Source organism: Thunnus thynnus, chromosome 17, assembly GCF_963924715.1.
Source record: "Thunnus thynnus chromosome 17, fThuThy2.1, whole genome shotgun sequence".
NCBI classification, from domain to species: domain Eukaryota; kingdom Metazoa; phylum Chordata; class Actinopteri; order Scombriformes; family Scombridae; genus Thunnus; species Thunnus thynnus.
In genome coordinates this window covers 17,706,125-17,728,971 of record NC_089533.1, presented here as the reverse complement: position 1 = coordinate 17,728,971, position 22,847 = coordinate 17,706,125, and the positions used below count along the sequence as shown (strand labels likewise).

At 40.5% G+C, this 22,847-nt stretch overlaps 1 protein-coding gene across 1 annotated transcript in view; it reads right to left on the bottom strand.

Moving 5' to 3' along the window:
* The window catches only part of cacna1aa (calcium channel, voltage-dependent, P/Q type, alpha 1A subunit, a), a 67,229-nt gene extending 46,489 nt beyond the window's left edge, over positions 1 to 20,740 (bottom strand). The window contains 18 exon segments of the mRNA XM_067615792.1: positions 310 to 416; positions 590 to 657; positions 908 to 1,025; positions 1,318 to 1,390; positions 1,669 to 1,800; positions 1,916 to 2,028; positions 2,514 to 2,626; positions 3,157 to 3,363; positions 3,741 to 3,824; positions 3,953 to 3,997; positions 4,892 to 5,007; positions 5,281 to 5,384; positions 8,015 to 8,202; positions 8,573 to 8,725; positions 9,897 to 9,988; positions 17,813 to 17,847; positions 17,849 to 17,953; positions 18,487 to 20,740. Coding sequence (XP_067471893.1) covers positions 310 to 416; positions 590 to 657; positions 908 to 1,025; positions 1,318 to 1,390; positions 1,669 to 1,800; positions 1,916 to 2,028; positions 2,514 to 2,626; positions 3,157 to 3,363; positions 3,741 to 3,824; positions 3,953 to 3,997; positions 4,892 to 5,007; positions 5,281 to 5,384; positions 8,015 to 8,202; positions 8,573 to 8,725; positions 9,897 to 9,988; positions 17,813 to 17,847; positions 17,849 to 17,953; positions 18,487 to 18,579 — 1,946 coding nt within the window. The 5' untranslated portion in view covers positions 18,580 to 20,740.
* Between the last annotated feature and the right edge of the window lie 2,107 nt (positions 20,741 to 22,847).

The window sequence follows — 22,847 nt, the reverse complement described above, 5'->3', positions numbered from 1 at the left end:
ACTATCAACTGTGATGTATAAAACTATTTGCGATCACCGTTTTCCATACTGATAGTTAATTAAGTGAGTCCAAACTTAGGAGATGACAGAGTGTAAATATCCTCATTCTAGAAAGTGTATTTGATTAAGTGTAGTACACGGTGCTCTCTCCAAGGTGCTGCATCTTGCATTAGTGTTTGAATCCTAGTTGGTGAATGAGATTTCTTTAAAGCGTATGTGTATATATGTCCTGATATTAGTGCCTGGTGTGAAAATGTTGGAAGTGGAAACAAAAAATAGAGCGTAACAGTAATAGAGACAGAAACTCACGCTGCAATGGAAAGGTTGGCAGCAGACAGTGGGCTGACTTCAGCCACCTCCTTGGCTTTCTGCAGGGCGATCTTCTGACTGGCAGCCTCCTCTTCCTCCTGCTCATCCTGCAGAGAGAGATTAGGAAGGAAACCGAAATAAAGAGACAGAGGAGAACAGGGATGTCAGCAGATGAAGTGGAAATAAAGCAAATAAGTAAAAAAGTGTAACTCTTACGTTTTTTTGAATGTTCAGGAAAAAAAAACGGTAATGAGTTAAGTAACACTGGACTGTAGTGTACCTTGGTCAGTTCCTGTGCGTTGGCCAAATTGTCTACAGCGATGGCCAAGAACACATTCAGCAGAGTATCTGAACACGGAGTTAAAAGGAAATCAAGTATGTGGGAGTTTGCTTGTATGCCTTTATACAGCATGCACATAAAGTCATTGACACGACCTCTGTGTGTGTATGCATCTGCATTTACATGGCTGTATATTCAGTCTAAAGTCAGTAACTAGAACTATAATTTACAATAATATAATTCCCAGTATATGTGTGTGTGGACAAATGTTTTTTTATGAATGTGTGCTTCATTGCATTTTCGCTGCCCAAGGGATACAGTTGCCAAAAAGTGTGAGTACGATGAAGAAGACAGAGAAGGCCATGCCCTTGTTGACTCCGCCCTGAGACTTGATGCCATCGTACATCACCATGTTCCAGTCCTCGCCCGTCAGGATCTGACCACACAAACACACGCGCACGCACAAAGTCAGACGAGGCCATACCCGCTCATAGTGCATTTAGTGATTTGATGATTTATTGATGCTTTGATATAAACCTATAGACTTAAACATGTACACAAGCTTCACCATAATTGTACTTTTGACATTTAAGAATCTAAAAGTAGCATTCTACATTTTATATCACTTCCTCGTGTGCAAATCCTCTTTAGTACTAATCCAGCCCTCCTCTTCTCCCACCATTCTGCTCCCCTCCCTCCCTCCCCTTCACATCGTCCCCTCTGCTCACCTGGAACACTGTCATTATTGCTGCGGGGAAGGTATCGAAGTTGGTCGGAGGAGTGCCATTTTCAAAATTAAACCTACCAGGGGGAAAAAAAAACAAATGAGAGAGAGAGATGGAAGAGAAAAGTGTGAGGGCAAACATAAAGAGGGAGTGAAACAAAGAGCATGAAGGTAAAAATCAGAACAAGAAGCATCTTACAGGCACAACACTTTTTTTTCCTACATTTCTAAAAGACTACTTGAAAAATGACTTAGCCAACCTGGCATTTAACAGCAGAAAATTGGACTGTTGAAAGGGAAGGAGAGGAGAGAGAAACAAGAGAGAGACGGCAAGTTTAAGGGAGATATCACTGACTGTCCTCCGAAGAGCTGCATGCCCAGCAGGGCGAAGACAACTATGAAGAGGAAGAGCAGGAAGAGCAAGCTGATGATGGACTTCATGGAGTTGAGCAAAGAGACAACAAGGTTACGTAAAGATGCCCAGTACCTGACAAACAGAGACAGAAAGTCAAAAAGTGTTTAATTGGGGTTTATATGACTGTAACACTATGTCGTTTATATAAATATAAGAAATAATAAACACTATAATCCAAAAGACTCACTTGGTGACTTTGAAGATCCTCAATAACCTGAGAGCTCGTAGCACACTGATGCCAAATGATGTGCCCGGCTGGACAATGGACCACAGCACTTCAAATATACTACCACATATCACCTAAAACAAATTAGACATCAAACATTAAGAATAGAAATCTCAGAACCACATCTGTTTCTAGCAGGACACACTGCTGCCACTTTGGTGATATTATGATATGACCAGATACTATATGACTATCAACATGTGATACAGTAGAGTTAAAGGGAAAATAGAGTCAGAATGATGCAATCATATATTGCCATTGTACTAATTAATTGTAAAAAAAAAAAAAAAATCCACATTATCTGCCTGCGGCTGGAAATGTGTGGTGCTGTGAGTGTATTTATTAATTACCATACACTCAGATCTATATTCTATCTTACCCAGCCCATTTACACTTTGAGCTGCTGAACAAAAGGAACTAAAATAGCACTTGTAGATGCACACGCACTCCATGTCACGTGTGAAGGGAGTGCTGGCGTCTGCTTATGGGTTTGTGCTTGTGTGTCTTTATTTTTTTTGTGTGTGTGTGAGGGTGTGTCCCCAAGTGAAGTGGGACTCACAATGCAGTCGAAGCAGTTGAAGGAGGAGTTGAGGTATGCCTGCTTGCCCAGGCCATACATCTTTATAAACATCTCCGACAGGAATATTCCCAGGAAGATTAATTCAGCAAAATCTACACGGAGAGAGAAGACAAAAATAACTGAGAGGATATCATCCATCTGTGTATCCTTATACCTGTACCTGGAAATTATTCACCATCACACCCATCCATCAGTCAATCCATCCATCCATTTAAGTATATAAGTAAGTATCTGACATATAAAATGGTATTTAGTAATTTGTGTTTTAGTCCTAGTCCTAGCATTTTTCACTAATTTCCATCACCAATTGGTTTACCCTGGAATACAATCATCTGGTTTCAAAATGTAGTTGTTTATTGTGTGTCTGTATGTGCATTTGTATATGTGTGTATATGTACAAAAAAAGAGAGAGAAACAGCGAGAATCTGTGTGAGAGGAAGGTATTGTGTGTTTGGATGTGCTTATGTTAACTGGTTGGGTCAGCTCTTTCATGGATTTAGTCATAAGAATTTGCTCACCCACTCCTTTCCAGTAATCTGTGATGAGAGTATTTGTGCATCTGTGGAGATTATCTGCGCATGCTTGCATTATGTATGCCTGTATCCCCCTCCCTCCTACTCACATAGAAAATCTGAAAGTGGCTCTGGCTGGTCATAGTGCACTACAGCCACACACAGCGTGTTGAGGCCCACCAAACACAGTACGGTCCAGTAGAAAGCCTGGGACTTAACGACGTGTCTGATAAGGAAGCGTAGACGTCGTTCCCGCCGCTTGAAAGTTGATCCTTCGAGCTTGGAGCTCTTCAAGCTGGCACGGGCAAACGGTGACCCTGAAAGGTTAAGCAAGGCACATGGTATAGTGTTAGCTTTACAGTCCTAATTACATGTGTTCCCCAGTTACAAAATGTACAAAATACAATATAACTACATCAAATATCAAGAAAACCTTTGGGTCTTAAAAGAAAACAGGCAGAACAACTGCTTTGAATGAGAGGGGAGAACAGCTAAGCACAGGAGAGGGAAGGAGAGGGAAGGAGAGGAGAGTCAGGTAATGCTGATATGCAAGATAAGATAGAATCTGTATGTACTGTACCTGTGGTTTGTCTTTGAGAGAAAGAGAGAGAGTGTGTGTGTGTGTGTGTGAGTGTGTGTGTGTGAGTGTGAGAGAGAGAGAGAGAGAGAGAGAAGGAGAGAGAGTGTATCTTACCTACTGCCAGATCTCCCTCCCCTTCCTCTGGGTTTAGAAGTTCAGCTTTGCTCTTATGGTTCTTTGTAGCTCTCCTACGGGAGCCTGTAATTGAATGAACAGTGCTGATGTTGACTCATCTATGTTGGATGTGTTAAGTTCATTAGTAATATTTTAGAAAATCACAATCTTGCGTGCACAAACACAGTACAAAGAAATCAGCAAATTTATACCATCATAATCATTTTCATTTTCATCATCCGCCAAGATAACCTCTTCTACAAAACACAAAGGAAGAGAAAGGTTAATACAGTATATAGCCACATTAAATTTATGTTTACAACTTCCCAAATTCATGAGCCAATGCCTACAGTCTAATATCTATGAATCATTTTTTGATCATCAATTTTCATTTCTAATTTTAATTAAAACTGGAAATAAAGTCTTTGGGCTGCACCTGTGCTTTTCACTCATCTCTCCCTCCCCTGTTTTTTTAGTTTCCTTGTTTTTATGTAGATTGTCTTTTCAAGAAGATCAAAGCTCTGTCCTTTATCTGCCCCTTTATCTCCTCCTTCCAATATCCACCATCCGACCCTCCATCCCTCTTATCCTCTCTGCATCTTTTCTGCCCTCACCAGATGGGCAACAAGACAAGAAAAAGAAAGAACTACAAGTAAACGGTGGATCTTCTCTAAGTGTCATTAATCCTTACCATAGAAATGTACATCTAAATAAAGGATGCTCATATATATTTCTAAAGGTCAATGGCTTTACGCACATTAAACCTCCCCAGTAGGTTCCAGTAGACATGCGTCACTGAGATATTGAATATGTATAATGTGACAGCCAGGACATGACAGGACATTCAACATAGATTGTTTATGTTACCTGACTGAAAAACAAGTAGTCCAAATGTTACCTTAGAACAACTTTTAACTTCAGCTAATATATAACTGTTCAAGCTAATCTTCCCACTTCCTTCAGCTGCTTCACAGTACATCCATTTAGTTTTGTTTTGGCTGCATAATAACATTTATATTTAATGTATTGGTATTATTAAGACAACCAAGATACAGCTCAACAGTTTCTTGCAGTACATTTTTATGGTTGTACTGTATGCATCTTTGTATGTGAACATCTACAAATAAACCACACATATATACTGTGCGTACCAGCTTTGCAGATCCACTCCAGGTAACCATTGAGTTCCCTTTCAATCTGCTGCTGTCTTCTGAGCTTCAGGAACTCACTTCTGTTCTCCACACGCTCTCTCTCTTTGGCAAACTCCCTGAAGTGAAAAACAAAACACAGACCGCACAAATTTAGTGAATACTTTTAACGTAGATGCCTTCCTCCACCTTACATTTTAGTTTAACATACTGTACATACAACAAACTACAAATCGTTTGAAAATCCCTGTAAAAACTATTAAATAAGTGATGTATACTGTATGTGATGACAAATTCTGGATAGACAACTTGTACAATCTCTTAATCATGCTCTCTTTCACAAACAGACAGACAAACACACACACACACAGCAACACAAATTAATACCTTACCCTGACAACACACCCAGCACCAGGTTGAGCATGAAGAAAGAGCCGATGATGATGAGGGGGATGAAGTACATCCAGTTCCATGCACTCCCTGAGGCATCGTTGCTCTGGAAACAAACACACACAGACATCAGACAGAGTAATCAATGCTTTGCTTGTCGCCTCTGAACTTCATATAATAGCATCTAAGCTAACAGAAACATTGCTTTGTTTATTAAAGTGAGCACTGGGAAACACAACTCAAAATGACCAAAGATTTGCTCAGTTGAGACATGGGACATTTTTGAATGTGTTTCCGTCAAAAGAAGAATATATAATATGCATGACCACTTTGACAGTAGGCTCTGGGCAGCAATGGCATATGTTTTGGTCAGTCTGCTGAAAGTTAAGGGTATCTTAAACTCTGTCTCTGTACTGGGCCAGTGATGAACATGCCTGTGCCATTTATTAGGGTTGCTGTCCAGATGAAGGTGCATTCATTTGCATCCATGTACTGCATACATATCTTAAAACTACGCCAAAAGATGGTCATACAAGTTATAAAAAATAAAAATAAAAAAGATCTGGAATAAACATAATGTGAGAAAATTTTCCCTTCCAAGGCTTATCATTACCATTAAATGTCTGGACAATGTGGCCATTAAAATGATGGAGGTCAGTTCACTCAAAAGTGCTATCCACTGCCACTGGAAATATAAACAACAGCAGGGCTGACATGGTTTTGCTTTAAGTCATCTCAATAAGTAAATGCATATCTGCCACTCTATTTAGCTGAGCAGAGTAAATAATGTATATCAAATGCTTTGCGCTCTCCCTCTCTGTCTCTAACATCCTCTTTTACCCTTTCCCACCTCCAGACCACCTCTTCTCTTTACCAATTTGTGCTCTCTTTTCTCACAGCCTCCCTGTCTTTCCTCCCGGTCTCCTCCTTCCTTCATTTTTCCTTCTTCCTGCATGTAAGCTGGTATTGCCGCTGTGCACCCGATGTACCGCAGACCCTTTTTTCTACCATTAAACTTTTATCACTCCCCTCCCCAGCAGCTGCAAGAATAACTTCGGCTGAACAGGCCCTTTTAAATATAGAGCAGCACCGGGAAGGAGGGACACAGGGAGAGAGACACAGAGTGAGAGGGACAGAGAAGAAGAGGGGAAGGAATGAAGGAGAGGGAAGAGAGAAAGATAAAAAAGAAAAAAAAAGAAGAAAGGAAAAGAGCAATGGAAAGAATAAGATGGATGGAGAGAGAGAGAGAGAGAGAGAGAGAGAGAGAGAGAGAGAGGAGATGAGAAAAGAGATGACTACAGTAACACTCAAAGACCCTCGTCTAGTCTCCATAGCAACCGTTGCCACTGACAGCAGGGAACTATTCAGTCTTGGGCATGAGTGATGACACTGTTAGAGACCTAGTACCCATTTTATGGACAGACACACATCGTGCACAGGTAAAAATGACCGATGTTTCACCACATGAATTTTTGTATTTTATAAGAGAAAACTCTTGGGTGGTTTGGTCATGAAGCCTATTTGAAGAATTTGGATTGAAAATATTATTGCAACTATTGACAGAAATTTTAGACAAACATAAGACCTAAGTTCAGCTAGATTTCAATAGATGTTTAATTATAGCTTTTTTTTTCTCCAGATATTGTGCGGCAGTTTTATCCACACAAAATGGCCAACAAACATGACAATAATGGAAAAACTAATGCTAAACAAAGACATTATCCCTAAAACAGGGTCCATGTGGCAAATAAACTGATATTGTTAAATTTGAATCTACTTAATTGGCTGTGGTGCTTGTCTGTCCTTCCATGACAAGTAGGGCCATCATGGTAAATAACGGGTGGATAAACCATACCTTACCTCAGCAAAATCAAACATAATTAATATGCCAATTTTTGGCCCAGAGTAATGTTTGGAATAGTATTTTTGAATAATTAATTAATTTGATTAAACATCTCTGCGTATTCATATACATAAGTCAGCAGTTTGACTTACACACAAAAAATCTGTATGTGGAAACATCAATTTGCCACCATTTGAAAAAACCTGACATTGAATGAAGCATTAACTTGCATTGTGTTAATTACAGCAGTTGATACCACCATATAATGTCGTGGGAATACAGGTCATGAGTTATAAGCTAACTTAAACTATCAACAAGCAACCAGCAACAAACTGATACGTTGGATGGTTAAAATAAAGGTTTATAACTAGCTTCTTATTTGGTGATATTCTATATGACAGATTATTTGATGCAGCATGTTTCAGATGTCATATCCACTCTCTGAACTCTGATTCATTCCTTGGCTCCATGAAAGCAGCTCCAGCCAATGTTTCTCTCTGCTAGCTTCATCGCAGAGGGTGCGTTTGTTTTTACTCCAGCAGGAGTGGGTGGTAAGTTGATGGTCGCTATGTGTTAACAGAATGCAGTGGTGCTGCCATGAGGATGCAATGTTTCATCATAAAACAAAATAAGCAATCTTTGCCCAGTTCAAGTGCACTAACAGGTGCACCAACATGATTAAGAGGTAAGTAAACAGCATTTTACAAAGGTACAAAGACCTGCAACTTACTGGTTGACTGGTTACCCAGTAGCCCATTTCTAATTTCACTTCAACAGTAGCCTTCAATTTATTTAATCCCTGCTTTACTGCATGTTTCCTGGACAGGCTGAGGCGGCTAATAAGCTGGTCACTGATTGTGTGAATGTGTTCCAAACTTTTTAGCGGTACATACATAGTAGAGCAGGTCAGTCCAGCCCTCCATGGTGATACACTGGAAGACGGTGAGAATAGCAAACAGGATGTTGTCAAACTGGGTGATGCCATAGTTTGGTCCCAGCCAGTATGGTCTGCACGTGGTGCCCTCAGGACACAGCCGCGACGGAAGCTCTGTCCCACATGGAAACTCCTCTCGGATCTCACCTGAATAAAGGTGGAATTGGGGAGGTGTTTCAAAACAAAAGGCAGGCAAATGCAAATATGTAGTTTGTTTTTTATGAATAATGAGCTCTATTGACTCAGAATACGACTTTGGCCTTCACTTACTACTGCTTCCTGAGGAAAATTAACAAACTGTAAAGGACTTAACTGGCTACATAAATTAGCCAACAAACTTCTGTTTGAACTTCTTTGTACAAAAGTTGGCAAAATGATAGAGATATTGGCAAAGAATGTACAAAAATAGATATAATATATACAGTCTATAGTCTGTGGAAGCTACCAAACACCAAAGATGTTATTTTGTTCAACTAAACTGCATTTCTAATTTTAGTGCACACACACACTCCTTTACCTGTGTGATTGTCAAAGCAGGTTGTGTGGAATTTGCCCATGTAGAACTCGAGGCCGATGATGGCGAACATGAGGATGGCAAAGAAAAGCAGGAGGCCAATTTGTAGCAGAGGAATCATGGCCTTCATGATGGATTTGAGCACCACCTGCAAGCCTGGAGGACACAATGTGTACAGTATTAGAGTTTTTAGAAGTATTATTGTCTATTATCAATTTTTACAGTTTTTAACATTTAGAATGAGGAAAACGGGATTTAAAAGACAAACAGCTACAACACCTCCTTCCTCTAATTCATTAGCAGTTAAACTTTATAAAGAGAAATCACATCATGGTCTCCACTACCAGCTATTCCCTTTTTGTCACTGGTTGATGTAAGTGTTGCCATAATGATAATAATGGTTTGAAACTGATAAACTAAATAAACCTTGTGTGTTTCTTAATTCAGGCATTACCACTTTAAATAAAGTTAAATTTTATAATAATAATTACAATTTCCTAAGATGAAAGTTATGATAAATAGAAATCAGACATGAGAGATGCAATAAGACCATCAGTTAATGGTAATTTGCTTTCACATCCTCTTAAAAAAAAGACTGTCACACACTTATACCAGAATACACTATTAACCATTTTGCTGCACCCAGTGGAGGAGGGAGCCTAGTGCACACTGCAGTGTGTGATGGAGGGATTCAACACACAATATAGTCAGTAAAATGCCTCACATTTAGTTGAGGTAAAATAAATCATACCTGAGGTTTCTTTTTTTCCCCAAATATGTTTTCTAAGAAACAAAAGGTCTCAAAGGCTACATTGAGTAGTGAGCTTTAATTCCATGCCAAATGTTATTTTGTGGAAACTGGTCACACTTCTCAAATGTATATCACATATGAGAATTGAACTCCACATTGATTGGGTTTCCAAACAAAGCTTAGTGACTTTTATGATGAGTAAGCCTCGTTTGTCTGTTCAGCCCTGTAGTGGAGACCAATCTATTAATAACACTGCAGTTCTGCTGGAGCGTTACTGCCACTATAACATTTTTAAAAAGGAGGAGAGAGTGCATAGAAGAACCACTTTTGTTGGAATACTTTGGGTGCATTATGCAGAACAACACAGAAGCTGCATAAAACCTTGACACAAAATGCTTCTCTGTGCTATTTTGATCCTCCAATGAAACCTAAAGCTGTTCTGCACTCATCGTTTTTTTCAACTGTTATGGAATAACAAAGACGACGTTTGGGATAATGGGTGGAGGCCACAAAATTTAAAAATAAAGCTTTATTTTGCAGAGTCATAGTTCATTCAAATGAAGAGATTTGACTTACTGGGAATACCGGACACCAGTTTGAGGGGCCTCAATACTCGTACAGCCCTAAGGGTCCGCAAGTCGAAATCCGAACCCACAGTGGACAGGATCCTAAAAGGAATGAGACAAATGCACAGAAGTGTGCACAGGGAATCAATATTTAAGCTAGTCCAGCTTGTCGCTGTCAGTCAACCTTTCTCTGTCTCTCGCTCTTTCTCTTTCTCTTTCTCACACACATTCACAAACTCATGCCAGGTCATTACAAGCAACTGGGTGAGCACTGTATGTAAATCCTGTAAGAGCTGAGCTGATCAATAGAGCTGACAAGTGAAGTCGGACAGTGAAGTGTATCAGGGCGAGGGGAATTATGAGCTGAAGGGAGAGTGTTTTATATCGGTATGACAGAGGAACTACAAATTGAAAAAGGAGGAAGATGGAGTGATGGGGAAGATGGAAAGAGAAAGAGTGAGTGCAGGGGAGAAAGAGACATAGAGAAACAGAGTGAGAGAGAAAAAAAGGCAAAGAGAAAGAGGGAGCATTTGCAGATGGTGTGAATCAGAGATGCTGACTTGCCTATTTCTGTCTATTTTCATTCTTAGTACATTTAAAATGTTTCTCTTTAAGCCAGACTGCAGAGTAAATGTGTTGTGGTGTGTGTTACAGCACCTGCATCGCCACTCATCATCTGAATAAAGAGTTGTAAACAGCATGCGTGTGTATGTGTGTACTTGAGAGGGTTAAGATGTTCCCTTGCGCCGCCAGACTTCCAGTCAGTCCCTTCGTCTGACGCACATTGTGAATCATCATCCTTCCCACTTCTCTCTCTCTCTCCCTCTCCTCTCTCTCTCTCACTTTCGTTCAGTCTCTCTGACACATTTCCACTTTCCTCTGTTTCACTAAGAGGCCCAGTGACACAGCAGAGCCTTAATCACAGGTTTGAAGTCAGCCTGCTTTGCTTAGAAACCTCCAAAATTGGCAAGCAGGGAAAAGTAACACTGACCTAGGATCCATGGGTGACGATATACTCAACTGTATACTTTGAATGCAGTATTGCATTACCTGAAAGCCCCGCAGTGGTACTGTAGGTGCTCCATCACTAGTGTAGGCTAGGGTCCTTGTAATGACATTGTGTGATATCAAATGCCTCATAAGAGGCTGACTTGTAACAGAGAGGTTCCCGGTTTGGTCACGAGGCAACACTGTACTTTCAGCTGTGTGTGTTGCTTAAACATTAAGATGTATTACTGAGTGATACTTAAATTATAGCTACACCTATAAATTACACCAGATTTATCTGCAGACGTTAGCTTATCACCAATATATCGCTATCAGTGTATGCGGTGGCCAATAATTAAGTCTTAAATTGTGTGTTTGTCTACCAGACACTAATAAGTTTATTTTTCAACTTATTAGTGTCTGGTAGATTCGGAAATGTCTGGTATGTGCTGTGTGTGAATGAACATATACTGTTATCAAACATCAACATCAGTATTGGCCTCAGTCTGGTTCTAATACAGCCTGCTTGTCTGTTAGTTGGCAGGATGTCTAAAAATGTGATAGATTTGGGTGGAACTTGGTGGAAAATGAAGCTGTGGCCCATGGAATAAAAAGGTTGAGATTTTTTTTAAAGATTTCGTAACATCTAAGAGAGGACATTGTTGGTATTTTCTCATGAAATATGGCAGTGACTTCAGTAACAACATCTGGCACCCGTTACTATCAATCTATTACAAATGTACAATTTTACACAGAATCCAACTATCCCTTGATAACTATTAAATTTCCATGCTTTGTCTGTGTAGTGCTATTTAGAGGGTTTTAGGGTTAGTAGCTTTGTGTTATTGATGCTGGAACGTAAATAATATTAATGTACTTTGACAGAGTGTTGTATGCTAGCTACCCTTAATAAGAATTATATTATTGTGAAGTCAGCTTCCCAGGGAGGTCAAAGTGCAGGCTCAGCTACACAACAGTCCCCGTGGAGCAGGGATTCAGGGCCATATTTTCTAAGGCTTTTGGAAATGTGGGGGCATATAATATTAAAGCATAATATTTACGCTATAGATGGAAGTGTGTGGGTGCGAATGCATGTGTGGAGGAACAGTAAAATGCTGCTGACAGTCGGATTTTTCTAAAGGTAATAACCTGCTTATATACCTAGAAATACAGAGTAAGTATATCACTTTCTTCATGAATTAACACACACACACACACACACACACGCACGTTTTCATATACATGTGTACATGACAAATGACGATTATGATGATGATAACAAGGGAGGATGATGATGGCAAAAGTGATAAAGAATTCAATTTCTAAACAGCATCCACCGTCACAAACAGTGTCAGGCCGATGAGGCAGTTCCTCATTCACACCGTCTCCACGGTTACTGGGCCCTTTCTCATTCATAAGTGTTTCCATGGCAACAGGGACCTTGGCTCATTGATAGAATCTCTGTATCACCTTGGTAACAGGGCCAAGGGAGGAGACTGATTGATTGTTTTTTTCTTCTTCTCTCCTCTCTTTAATGTAAATGGTATCACAACTCATAGACAAACACATGTATGCATATAAAAATACACATAAGATGGACAAAAACGCATCTGCACAGCAAATGGGCACTGCTGGTTGAAGATCAAACATACAGAGAAAGAATAATGTTATTCACATATGCACACTGGAAAGTAGGTCATTTGGTATAACCAATGGAAAACAATGTCTTCTTTATCAGGGACAGATGCTGTCTACATTACCACTTATACACTTAAAATACACACAGACACATACAACCTGCACTTTATGCGGAGGAACAGATGATTAAGGAATCACATTAAGCAATATTACTATTACACAATCTCCCCACTGACTCCTTCTCGTGGGAATCCAACCATTATACAAACACAATCTTTTTTGCCTGCTCTCACCGTCTGCTTTCCTGCTGACTTCAGCTAAATGTGGCTAATTAGCTCAGTCCACTGACCAAATCACTGACCAAATCACTTCATCTCTTCTCCAAACTCTCAACTTATCTTTCCTTATCTACTTGCTTTCCCTTGTTACTATGACTAAACTATTTCATATATTATGTATCTGCATTATCATAAATGCTCACTTATATTAATATTTCCTACATTTGTATAAGCAAAGGTGTTAAGATTGCCGATAGCCCGTTATTCATTTTAATGACATGCCATTTAACATTATGTAACATCAAAACTGATTAAGAAAATGCAGCTGCATGTTAGACATTTTCCATAGGGTGCAAATCTAGACAATGACACAACTGAAGGTAGTACCTGTTGTAAACATTTTCCTGATTTCACAATCCTACTAAAATGACAAAGGAGGGCATAGGAGACCATTTTGTTTTTTAAAAGGTAAAGATCATTACTCTTTCAGTCAATATTTCACTGTAAACAGATTTTGCAAATTTCAGTATCAATTTCAACTGACTATGGGGTCACTTAAAGGACCTTCCTTGCTTCCTTCCTTTCTTCCTACACTTCTCTACACCAGTTTCTCAAAAGAACCTCAATGAGGGTCCAAGAAGGGAGGATCCAAGGCAAGAATGGCTGTAAACTAAGCATAATTGGACTAATAATCAATGGCAGGCATAAAAAAACAACTAGCTTAGGGCCAAATCACTCAGGCAATTTACTACAACATAGGTCAACACATACACACACACACACACACCCACTTAGACACAGAAACACGGGTGCACACAAATCAAGTAACATCCAACAAGGTTGTAGAGTGAATAACTAATCTATTCAGACATGTTAAGTGTCATTTGTGTGTTTGTCTGTGTATGTGTTTAAAGAGAGCGCCTGCAAGTGTACTAGGAGTGAGGAGGAAATGGAAAGGAATGTTTGAAGTGGAAATGTGTGTGTATATGGGGGAAGTGTGTGTGCGCACACACTGGTCAGTGTGTTATCAAAGGTTTCGGCCAGAGGTGCGTAGAAAGGCCAAGTAGCCTTTCATCTTCAAAGAGCTGCGCTGTGGAAAAAAAAAACACCGCCGCCATTCACAGAGAGCACAACAAAGAATGTGTGTGTCTGTGTTAAGGATGGGTGATATGGCCCTAAAATAATATCACAATATTTCAGGGTATTTCTGCAATAATGATATTCTTGACGATAGGACAAAATGCTCCTAGCGGGATTTTTGGCTCTCCTCGTACACAACTGGGTGCTCCTGCTTGACGTGGTGAAATAGGTTTGTTTTATTGCCCCCTTTTGCTGTTACAGTCTTCTTGCTCTTCTTACATATTACTGTGGTTTATTGTACATCTGATCTTTTGTAACCAAATCACTTTCACACTACTGAAGCTGCTCCGCTCTTTAGAACTAACTCCTCCAGTAGCAATGTTACTTTCAGCCACGCTTGTTGTTGCTGTACGTAACGGTATGACATCATTACACAAGTCGGAATATTGCCGTTATATCGATATTAATTTTTTTCATCATATTAAAAATTATACCAATATTATTGTGAATGATATGATATGGCACACACCTAGTGTTTGTGTGTGTGTAAAATATATTGTGTGAATGGGAATTTACAGTATGTATATTGTCAGTGACGCAACATATTCTCTGTTGCTACGCTGCGATGCAACATCCAATTTTGCTCCAAAATGGTAACAAAAAACAGCTGGATGAAGAGACATGAAGACTACTGGGTGTTTTCTGTGACTGTTCTTTACATTGCAAAACAAATATTTTGATTACTTGAAAAAAATCTTTGCATTAGTGCTTCACATTTGCTCTACGATAGTGTTAATTTCATAAAAGTTGCACAAAAATTTCTAAATTCTTCTTCTGTACCTTACGTAGTATGCCTTCTACCTCCATCCTGCCAATTTGTCTTTATTTTTAGTAACTTTTATATTTTTCCTTCACATTCCTTACTCTACTTGAAAAATAGTGTCTCATGATATGTTTTCATCACTTTTGACATAGAGTGTCATCACCTTGTCCGAACCGGGACTCTTTGGAAATATAGAAAAATGCAGTAGTAGTTTACAAAAAAATAAAACATAAGAGATGGGTTGTCATTAGAGACATAGGCTTTAATAACATCTGGACATAAACTATGCACCAGCACTAGCAATGCCTGTGTCTTAGGGAGAAACTGACAACTTAACAGCTGTGTCATGCTTGCTTATGGGGGTTTCACTATGAAAACATTCAGATTTCCTACTATAAAACACAGGGGGATTATGTGAGACCAGGCATTTACTGGAAGGTTTAAGGACTGCCTCGCTTCCCTCTGCTTTACCTCACTTCCCTCCTCTCTGCATCTCACTACACCCTGCTGTCTCACTGACACTTGTCTTCTCACTCCTCTTCTCTCTTACAGTCACTCTGTTGTGCCATGCTGAGATGAGCTTGGCTTCATGATTGCTCTTATTAAAGCATAAGGACGTACTGCTAGACTGAGTATGTCTATGTGTATGTGTGTGTGAGAAAGAGAGAGAGTTGAGCAGGGGGGGGGGGGGGGGGCAAATCTAGTTTCACTGGTGCTTTGTCAGCAAAGATGAGAAAGGTTTATGTAACCCACGAAGCTCTCCAAATCACCATATGCACACACACAAACACGCGGTGACCTCAACATATTAAACTGTGCCAGCACTCCCACACATTATTTCACTGGATACAGTAGCCTAAAGTAACCCAATTTTACTATGTGACTTGCTAACGGAAATGTCACAAGACACAGCTGTTAAAATGCATTAATTTACTGTAAGTCTCTCTGTTTTAGTAGACAATATAGTGTAATGTGAAATTTGCTAGGTTGGTGACAAAAAAAAATTACATAACTATGTGTGTTACTGGAATTTGAAAGAGGCAACAAAAACTAGTTCTCAAGCTTTATAACAATCTTACAGTCCAACTGAAATTATATTTAGTCATCCCTGTAGTAAGTTTTTGTATTAATAAAAGTAAGAAAAAAGGGTCTTAAGGGAATATCAGAAATACTCCTTTTCTGTCTCAGCAGCTGGAGGGGCGTGTCAATGTCTGTGTTTGATTGACAGCAGCTGATAGGCTGAATAAGTAAACAAACGTGCACTGTGGCTTACGTGTGTAGATAGCAGTGGTACTGAAGAGTAAGGATCACCGCACCAGCATCTAACAGGTACGGAATGACACTTGCAGCTACCTTTACATACTCTTTAATTAGCTGCAGTTGGGCACGTAGCTCCAGTCAGCTAGCCTGCGATGACGTTAGCAGTGCACTTTTCTGCAGTGAATGTTCGTGATTTGATTGGTTGTATGGAGAACTAGCGGTATTGCAGCAAATTAATGCAAAAATAAGGGGCCATTATGAAATAAAAAAATATCAAATATAAATTTCTCCCTTTTGGTTTCTGATTTTTCCACATTTACAGAGTAAATATGTGTGCTGTAGCAGAAAAAAAACAAACATGCGATTTAATTTCAGCTGGACTATAACATGTTGTGGGGCAATAGCAAGCTTCAGACAACATCAGCTTTGTGCTTAGCTCAACTGAGGGGATTCTGACATCAACATCATTAATTTGTAGGCATTTAATACATATTGTGCTCTTATCACTAATCCATCACTCATGTAATCACATTCATCTTTAAACACAAACTGTGCCCGTACACCAGCGTGTGACACAAGATATCACCACACAGCCTGCAGCACTTACATAAGAAAGAAAGCTTACTGTGTCTCCAAAGAAAGACGTGTGATGGAAGGACTGACATTTGACAGTCATAAGGATGGATGGATGGATGAAAAGATGGGCACACATGTTGGAAAAACAGAATCATCTGACTTTTTTGAAAACAAGTGCAATTTTTCTATACAACTAAATTATAAAATGTAAAAACATTTTTTTAAATTTCCGTCCCACCAACGTATCACTTATTAAAGGACCAGTGTGTAGGATTTAGTGGCATCTAGCGGTGAGGTTGCAGATTGCAACCAACTGAATACTCCTCCCCCCTCTCTCCCATTCCAAGCATGTAGGAGAAACTACGGTGGCTGCGAGACTCGCAAAAAACGCAAAAGGCCCTCTCTAGAACCAGTGTTTGGTTTGTCCGTTCTGGGCCACTGGTGAAACATGGCAGTGCAACATGGCGTCTAAGGCAACAAAAACACAATGATTCTTATTTTTTTTATGGGATAATACTAGTGAAAATATACTTAGGAATATTTTATTCAATTTCTGCCAATAGATCCCCCTAAATCTTACACACTGGTCCTTTAACTCTGGTCTTTTTCTATGATCGCCTACATTTTTTTAATTTCTTACACTAATCCAATCGGTCATAGTAACTCTATCATGCTAATCCAACCTTCCCTTCTAATTCCAAATGAGAGATTTTTTTTAGCATCGTACTCAGCGTTTAGAGCTACCCACATCTTCATTGTCTGTCTTACATGATCACTGTTCTGCTGTCAAAGGTGTACGAATCATGATTAGAGCGTTTTCCTCTATTTCCTGCACATTGCCTCCTTCCTTTCTTTCCCATTGCCTACCACCTCTTCTTTGTCACTATCTGTGATTTTTTTCTAACATTCTCTCCTCTCTCCTTCTCTCCAGTCTCTGTTCTCTCTGTGCCCCCCAACCCCCCCCCATCCCCTCCGTGTTGTGGTGACATTTGTTAACTACCCAGGATACTGGCTGCCTGCAGTTCTGCTCTGTGATCTGACTGCTGCCTTACCCAAGATGGGGCTATTCATTAGGGCAAAGGAGCGAGGGGAAGGACATTCTCAATAACACACATGCTCAAACACACACTAAAACACATGACAAACCACTTCATTTTGTTTAGCTGTAGTCGAATGAAACAGAGGGAAAACTACATCTGATTCTGAGCTCGTGTTTTCATAACTGTGTGTGTCGGTGTTTGTAATAGTTATCTATCGACTCCTGTCTATTTGTTCACCACTTACCCTGTGAGCACCACCACAAAGTCCATGACATTCCATTCCATTTCTCAGGTAGGAGTTCTTGTGGAAGGCGAAACCAAGTGCCAGGATCTTTATTCCAGACTCAAAACAGAAGATCCCTATGAAGTACGGCTCTGTGTCATCCTGAGGAGAGAGAGAGCAAGCAAGGAAGCAAGGCAGGAGAAGACGGAGAGAGACAAAAGAAGGTTAAGAGGGATGGAGAAAGACCGAGATAAAGAGTGAGACAGCTATCAGTCGAAACATCAGTTTGTGTTGAAGGGGTTTTCATAAATGTGTGTGAACTTTTTTCAGTGTGTAGAGATTAGAGAGAGATTTGAATGTATTCACTTTGTCTTTTGTAACTTCATAACTGCATATGCAGCTTTATTATCATATTAAAAAAATGGATGTGTGTCTTGTATATTATGTGTGTACAGTATAATCCTATGTTTTCTGTGAGAATGTGTATGTTTCTCATGTGTGGGATGTGTTATAGTGCCCAGAACATTTGGATTATTGTTTTTTTTTTTTTCAAGATCAAAAAAATCTGCCTCTTCTAGTAGGGAAGCTGCATGCATCTCCACTGAAGTAAAATCAATAAGGTGTCAGATCCCTCGCCTGATTTAATTATGTTTACATATGGCTCTCACATACTGTATCATGTCTGTGTAACTTACCAGGCGTTCAGACAGCGGTGTCTTGTCCCCATCAGGCAAATGTTGTTCCAGGGCCAGGACGATGCAGTTGGCAATGATGGTGGCTAGAATCATCCACTCAAATGGAGTGAGGAAGGTCAGTCAAGGAAAACACACCTCTCAAGACATAAATCTAAACAGTTTAACAGATTAAATATACAACATTTAAATAATACTTTATAACATTCCAACAAGACTTACAGTTATCACAGTATATTAGCCATGTTGTGCTTGGGCCATTGATTAAGCTAAATAACACATCGATTAAAAAAATACTTCTAGGTCAGTGTACCTGTCAAACATTTGTTTGCTATGTTTGGCATGCACATCAGTGCTATGTTAATTGCTAATTGATGATTCTTAAATTAGGTCAGTGCTTTTGTGGGGATGGAAATCATGTGATGGACCAGATGGCCCAAACTTAAAGGTACACAGCCAAAAAGTCGATGTGACATTCTTTACTCTTGTCTTGCACTGTAAAAAATAAAAATACTTTGGCTGCTTTGAAGAGCTGTTTTGTCAACTTTACAAGGACATTCAGTAGTTCAAGAAATTAAAATGACCTCATTAATATTCAAACCTATGCAGCAAGGTACCACAAAAATGTAATCAGAACATTTACTCCATAGAATGTCTATCATCTATTACTTATTTACTGCATTTACAAGACTGTAAAACAGGTAGACGTGATCACGGATCTCTGGCCTCTCACTGCCAGTGCCGCCTGTTAACACACACACATACACACACACACACACACACCCACAAACCATCATCATGAGTCAGTTAAATGTGTTCCGCTAAGTGTATGTTCTGGTAACACACCACCCACACGGGCAAACAAAACAAACAAACACACACACACTCAAACAGACACGGGCTATATTAAAGTGTTAGTGTATGATAGCGTGCCAGGACACTGAGTGAGATTTATTGTGACATCACCGTTTGGCTCCATGTACATTGCGTCTTACGGCCAGTTCAGTGAGCGAGCGAGAGAGAGAGAGAGAGAGGGAGAGAGACAGAGAGACAGAGAAATGAAAAAGAAGGACGGAGTATCTCATTGGACATCTAATTGTGTTTGTCACAATCTCTCTCTCTCTCTCTAACGCACACACACACTGGTGGTGTCTTCTTAAATCAATCCCCCTGTCTCGTTAAGGTCACAAGATAAATAGTTAGATTTAAAAGAGGAGAGAAAGCGAGTGGAGAGAGTGACTGAGAGAAAGAGTGCGAGTGCAAATCTGTGAAGGAGATGAATGAGGAATCAGCGACGCGACAGAAGGAAGGAAAAAAGGAAAGGAGAACAAGATGAGAATGAGGGAATAAGAGAGAAATAAATACCTGGGGGTGAAAGAAGGGGAACAGAATAAACCTTTGACTTTCATTTTTAAGATTATTATGATGTATAAATATAAAGTATTTACATCTATAGCATATAAAGCAGTCAGTCTTGTTTTTAGGGTTTCGTCATTTGTGATTTCCCAGCTGGACGAGATGACTCTTTTCACTCTTCTATTCTACTCTCCTCCTCTTCACCTTTTTCCTACTTGCTTGCCTCCTTTGGGAGCAGCCATTCCCATGGTAGGAGGAGGAGGGGAAAAATTGAATGGTGAAGAGACAGAAAGAAGGAGGAAGCTATTTATGGAAACATACATCATATGTGTGCATGTGTGAAACACGTACGTGTGCGTGTGCATGTGTATAGACCTCGGTGTGCGTGTGTGTTTGTTTTGAAAGGCTGCTTTCGCTGTTAGTCGCCTGCAAGCCCATGATGTGTATGAGTGTGTGTGTGTGTGTGTTTGTGATCACGCGCATGTGTTTGACCGCTCTTCACAGGCACGCATTACTAGAACACCCAGGGCACCACTCAATTAGCCTTCCTGCCCCCCCAGCGATATGTGTGTGTGTGTATAAATGCGAGCCTGTGTACATGCACGTATGTATATGCATGTGTGTATCTGCGATGGGCTGTGGGAGGGCAGGGTGTAGTTGACTGAAAAAGGGAGAGAGAAAGATAGAGAGGAACAAGGGGAGAGGGGGGAGAGGGAGAGAGAGAGAGAGAGAGAGAGAGAGAGAGAGCGATATGGAAGGACACAGGGACAAAGGGACAAATGCGTTTGTATCATGATGAACGACTGTGTTTATGAGAATTATTTGGCACATTTTGTCTCTGCATTATGTTTTGGGGTACAAACACTGGTTTTGTGTGTGTGTGTGTGTGTGTGTGTGTGTGTGTGTGGTGGTAGGGGTGGGGGGTGGGGAGGGATTCGCTGAGGCTCAAGTATCCTTAAACATGCCCCCCTGCGCGTGCACACACACACACACACACATATATAAAAATCCAGCATATGAATAAATGACTCACACTTTGCCATAAACCTTCAATAATGAATTGCTTCTTCCTCTTTCCTCAATGGCTATATATAGCAACATGGCAGAGTTAAAAGCAAGGGAAGAATTGAGAGTGAGGAAAGGGGAGAGAGAGAGAGAGAGAGAGAGAGAGAGATGAGGATATGTTGCTCTCTCACCATTCTCCCGCCCTTCATCTTTCTAATGTTTTCTTTGTCCTCGGTCTCCCTCTTCTGCTTCCCCTGTGTTTCTCTCTCTACCCGCGGTTCTGCATATGCTTGCTTTTTATTATCTGTCTAGGTGTGAGTGCGTGTATGTGTGTGTGTGTATATATACAGTGTAATGGGGACAGTGGTAGGTCGTAGACAGAGATGTCTGGCCAAGAAGAGAGGGAAGTGAGGCCCTCAAAGTACACCACTGGAGCCAAATGACGCACGCACACACGCACATAAAAAAAAAATCTTCTACTGGACTTTTCTTAACCTTGTCCATCACTGCTCCATACGGTCTTCCAGTTCTCTCCCTCTCCTACCTTCTCTCGTCCTCAGTAAAGCCCCCGTCTGTTTCTCACTGATATATTTTTCCTCTCGCCACCTGCGCTGTTAAGCCTCCTCTCTCTCTCTCTCTCTTTCTCCCATACCTCTTTGCTTCTATATCCCCATCCCCTTTTATATTCTTCTATCTCTGTCTCTCCATCTTTCTCCCGCTTGCCTCATCTCCCACCCTCTATGCTCTTTTCCCACTTGTTTCTCTCTGTCTCTTCCCGCTTGCTGGCATCTCTCCTTCCCATCTCTCCTCAGTCCACCTTTCTCTCACTGAGCCGGCCCATCAATCATCCCTATCTCTGTCATGCCATCTCCATTCAATATCGAATGAGAGAGGGAGAAGGAAAGAGATGCCGCGTCAGCTAATGCGCGAGGACAGCGAGAGACAAGAGTATGAGAGGGGATTAAGGAAAAGAAAATGTTGGATAGGAGAGAAATATACGGAGGGCTGAAATGAAAGAGAGAGATGAAAGTAGGAAAGAGAAAAAAGAGAGAAAGACAGAAAGTGTCCTGTGGGCACAGACATGATAGAAAAGAGTGAGTGGCGAATAAAAGAGAGAGAAAGGGGTGGGGGGGGGGGGGGGGGGGGACGTAGCGGAGGGAGGGAAACAACAGTGAGGAAGAGAGAAGGGAAGAGAGAAGGGCAGAGACGAAGAGCGCAGGAGTGCTGAATGAGGGATAAAGCGAGAGAATGACAGAGGGGTGTGAGAGTATTGCGGTATTTTCTTCTCCTGAGCAGTGTGTATGCTCCGTCGAAAGTAGGTTAGTGGCAGAACACACACACACACACACACACACACATACTGTACAAAGGAAGGGGGATTAAAAGGAAGAGAGTGGGAGGGAGACCATACATCATGCTGTCACATACAGTATGTATGTGTGTATGCATGTGTGCCACTGTCCCACTGTGCTGTATAAAATCACCGCATTCCTCACATGCTTCCATACATTGACACATTTCCGCACCACCACATGAGCATATGTGCAAATATTTTTAAATACTGCACATGGCTCACAATTGGAAGTCCTTAATCCTGATACAGGAAGCCAGCACTGTAGCAGGTGCACACACACTAACACACACACACACAAATATTTTTACTATATACAGCTACTGAATAACCCACCTATCTACCAACCACACCAGAACTGTTTCCAAAATATCAACCCCTCCGGCCCGTCTCTTTACCACGCTCATGCATCTTGCCATTCAAGCAAACAACATATTCATACATGTGCTGTACACACATACACCAACACTAGATTCCACTTCACTACACCACACTTATCTGCCAGTGGAGTCCAGACCAGCTGCTACCCTTTGGGAAGGTGCCAGCCTCCCTATTAATAAAACCAAGCATGATCGCTCTCATACTCACTATCTGCTCAGTTTTATTTCTCAGATTTGTTTACTACATTCACTTGCAATGTTTCTTAAAGAAA